Source organism: Wasmannia auropunctata, unplaced genomic scaffold, assembly GCF_000956235.1.
Source record: "Wasmannia auropunctata unplaced genomic scaffold, wasmannia.A_1.0 LD336032.1, whole genome shotgun sequence".
Lineage (NCBI taxonomy): Eukaryota > Metazoa > Arthropoda > Insecta > Hymenoptera > Formicidae > Wasmannia > Wasmannia auropunctata.
Window position 1 is genome coordinate 541,707 of NW_012026858.1, and position 4,311 is coordinate 546,017.

Sequence of the window (4,311 nt, forward strand, 5' to 3'; positions counted from 1 at the left end):
TATATATCATAAATATAAATATTTTAGTAAGGTTATGTAAATTATATTCAGTGAGTTGTATCAGTTAATTGATATAAATAATAATTATGTTAAAATAATATCAGTAACATTAACAATAAATGCAATAGAAATTAAACATTTTCCTTTTGCACAAATATGATATTACAAAATTTAATGTAAATACGATGTGGTACATATTTATATACAACATTATAATAGAGGGAGTTTGAAACACATCATTGTACTATATGCTATAAAAATAATTTAATTTATGCAAAAATGTTCACAGCGGTACAAATCATACGAATGAATAAATATCAAAATAATATCAAATATGGAGCTTTATACATTACATATCGAACATTATATGAAAAATCTATTTTAACAATGAGTGTCAATTCTTCAAAAGTTTTTATGGCATTCAATTCAAATAATGCTTAATTCAACATAATATGTATTTCCAAATTAATGTGTATATAAAGAATAACATATTATATACATATTTTATTGTGCTCTAGACTTTTTCACGGCACCCTTTTGTGATTTTGGACGTTTGTTCGACTGGTCCGTCTTCGATTCATCCTTGAATTCGTATTTTTTCAACAGTTTCTCCCTTATGAGTAAACCTTTGATAAGCTTTCTCCAATTGGTATAGACCTTTTTCCTCGCTTTCTCGGCAGCTCGTTTGGCTGCTTCAATTTGTTCCGTTTCCCAAGCTTCTCGTAATGTGTCTTCGTATTCGGCGCACACGACGTAGCCCTCAATGGCTGGCACAGCGCCCATGCAACCGAAATTGAAACCCACTACAGCAGTCGCACAATCTATGTTCAATTTCCGCGCGATGCGATTCAATCCTGGAACTGTAAGGATTCACACATTGAATATGCATTGGAGATGTGCATTGCAATACCACAACATTCACTCCTTTGATTTTCCATAATAAAATAGAAATTCTTTCTTAAGCATTTTCCTAATTTTCTATCATTACTTTTGCCACTTATTTGATTCGATGTAAAGTAATATGTAAAAAAGATATTCCATTGTTAACGTGAAATACATATTATACTTACGGATTATGTGCACCGTGCCTTTCGGGAGCATACATTTCTTAAATAAATCCACATTTCCATATTCATTACGGGGTACAATACCATCCTTAGCCTCTGGGGGAATGTAGTCGGTAGTCTGCCATTCTCCGAACAGTTCCAATGCAGAGTCCTTAATTCTCATACCTGAAAGCTATAAACATTTTTTTTTTTAATTTTTTCGTTCAACAATTTTCATAAAAAGAGGTTAAACACATTTTCCAATTAGTTCTGGAATTCTAGCTATATTATTTTTATCAATTTTACCTTGTCATATTTTGGAAGCGCTTTAACTATCTTGTAAGGCTCCTGCTTCGGCTTAACTACCCGAGCTTTCTTTAGCCAGGTCTCCCGTGAACACAGCGTGTGCACGCAATAGCGCGAATAAATAGCTTCGCCCGTTTTTAAATGTCCTAATGGTACACAATCCGGTGGATACAAAGCTTCGTATTTGAGCAAATGCCTGACGAGAACGTATAATGGATGCCCTTTGCACTCGCCGACGGTTTTAGGCAATGGTTGCTCCAATTCCCTGTAAAAAAACAGTAATGCTTTGTTATATTTCAGTTCTCTTTTGATATCGTTCGCATCGGAGTTGTGCCAAAATAAGTAAGATAGAATAAAAAATGTATGTGATTAAAAAAATGAATAAAAAAGGGATATTACTTTTGCAATAGTAATTCATCTTCCTGTTTAGACATAGCCGTCTCTCTTTCCTGCCAATAAGTTAAAGTCTCAATCCACCATTTCTCATCAATACGCTGCTTACGTGTAACGGAAAGCCACTGCGGACAGTAACGTCTTGTGACATCCTTTATTAATCTTTCGGAATTATAAGCTATTACATATAATACTGGCTTGGTTGTTTTTTTCTGAAACATAATAAATTTCATAAAAATTTTTTATTCATAACAATTAGATAAGAATTTTTAGTAAGTGTATAATTGTAGAAATCTGTTATTTTCTCAAGTTACTTACATATATTTCAGTCACACAATCCACATTTCCATCCATAACATTTATGCTTATCCAGCTTGCTTTAGATTCCACATATACCTCGGCCCATACATCTTGTCTCTTTTTCAATTTGTTATCCGTTTCTTCGTCATCTGTCGACGTTTGAGCCTTTTTCTTATTCTTTCCCTTAGATTTAACAGTTGTTTTATTTGTATTACTGCATTTCTTTTTTGATTTGCTAGGCGGTTCGTCGTCGTCCTCGGAACTCGAACTACTACTTCGCGATTGTCTCTTGGAATTTCTTGTCTTGGATTGATTATCTTCTGAGAGCTTGGTACTCTTCTGTTGTTTGGTTGAAGTAGATACAGTATTATGTAGCCTACTAGATCGTAAACGCCTTGGAGATGGACCAGGCTCTGTTTTTTTTGAGCTTGTGGAAGCTGCTTCTATATTTTTGGACGTAGAAGCATTATCTTGCGCAGGTGTATTGCTATTTAACTTGTCTTTGTTTTTCTTACTGTACGAGTACTTTGAACGAAGAATCTCTGCCGCCCTTTTCTTCGCTTCCGTATTAGCGTTTCTTCGTGCACTTTCGTCATTCTGCACTACACTGTTATCTTTGAGATCTTTCTTTGAGTCCTTCTTCTTATCCTCAACATTCTTCTTATCTTTCTTAGAAGACGCTCTTTTCGTTTTTGTTTCCTTTGTTTCGTCTTTAATTTTATCATCTTTTTTCGTTGTTTTAGGCAGTAATTCATTAGAAGCTTTTACAAGCGGTGGATTGAGAGACACTACTAATCGACAATGTAAGCCAATACCTCTCAGTATTGCCACGTACAATATTACCAATTCTCTGTAATTGTAAATTTTCTTCTCCGCGAGCCTTTTTAACAATGTCTCCTTATCTACAATGACTTGATTATCGCTAGACTCTATTGTAAATACATTTTTAAACCATTTCGTGAATTTTGCCAGATATTCCAAATTGAAGTTATCCTTTGGATAATTTTTTGTCGAGACGAGCGACACCGCTGTTGCCATTATCTCAGGATCGTTCGCTTGACGATTTAAGTGAAATCCATAGGCCAACCAACAAAGTCTAGCTGCTTTTTCTATAATAATCTGATTAGCTTTTAATTTCCTTCGCAGAAGCGCAGCCAGATCCGACTCCTTCTTGCTGCCCGGCTTCTTTTTGAAAACCACGTTCGTGCCTGGCAAAGTTATCTTGACCCCTTCCTTAGGTATGGTATAATCCTCGGGACGTTTAACATCCTCCTCTTCCCTCTCGTCGCTGCTCGTGTCTCCGTTATCCTCGCGAAACGCATGCGTTCCGCTTTCCCCTTGGAGCAAGACGGCGTTTATCTCGTCCGATATATTCTCCTTCTTTTCCGCTTTGACTTCTTTTACGACCCGTGCGCCGTCGCTCCTGGAGGAGTGCTGCTCGGGCTCCTCGTCGTTGACAGAAGCCCTCCTCTGCGAGGCTTCCAGATTCTTGACCACCTCGGAGAACAGCTCGATGCCATTGTTCTCGGGCACGCTCGCGAAATTTTCGTCGTCGCTGCTCTCGTCCTCGCTGCTGTTCCGCGAGTCCACGAGGTTAGGCTTCGTCGCCGGTTTTATCGAGAAGAAACTCGCTGTCAGCTCGTCCTTCGGCGTGATACCGGCGAAATCGTTGCTGCTGTCGGAACTGTCATCGTCGGAATCACTCATATTTTAGCGTTATCCTGCAAAATACGATATCTTTAGTCTCCTACTACTTGTTATTGTACTACGTTACTGTGCTTTACCTGCCGCAAGTCTTGTCTCTGCCTGTCAAATTGATTTTCCTTATAACGCAATTTAGCAAAGATTGACTGCCTGACACGAAGTCGTGACAATTTATATTATATAGATGAATTTGTACACAACAATGTGAAAACAGCGAGGACGCACTGCACGTGTGTGACAAAGGACGCGAGGACACATTGTTATGAAATAGGAAAGCGCTATTCTTATTATCTTCGAATGATATATAAGCCTGCTGGTTTACCGATAATAGTAATTATAGTGTGCAAATATGAAGTTATTTTATTTTAATTTGTAGCTCGTGATGAAATTGTTCTGACAATTTAATAAGATAAGAAAATAGGATCTTTAATAAAATAGGAGATTTATGTTAATTATATATGTATATATGTATATATATATATATGTATACCTATATATACATATATTGTATATATAATTACAAATTATTTATATACATAAAATTTATTTTATACAAATACAA

General features: G+C 36.4%; 1 protein-coding gene across 1 annotated transcript; it reads right to left on the minus strand.

Moving 5' to 3' along the window:
- Window positions 1-249: 249 nt before the first annotated feature.
- LOC105452426 (DNA repair protein complementing XP-C cells) lies at window positions 250-4,007 on the minus strand. Its single transcript, XM_011693499.1, has 6 exons — window positions 3,830-4,007; window positions 2,064-3,766; window positions 1,752-1,957; window positions 1,353-1,617; window positions 1,071-1,239; window positions 250-860 (listed from the first exon to the last, which is right to left on the minus strand). The coding sequence occupies exons 2-6, from the start codon at window positions 3,750-3,752 to the stop codon at window positions 505-507; spliced, it is 2,685 nt and encodes an 894-aa protein (XP_011691801.1). The 5' UTR covers window positions 3,753-3,766; window positions 3,830-4,007; the 3' UTR covers window positions 250-504.
- Window positions 4,008-4,311: the final 304 nt, after the last annotated feature.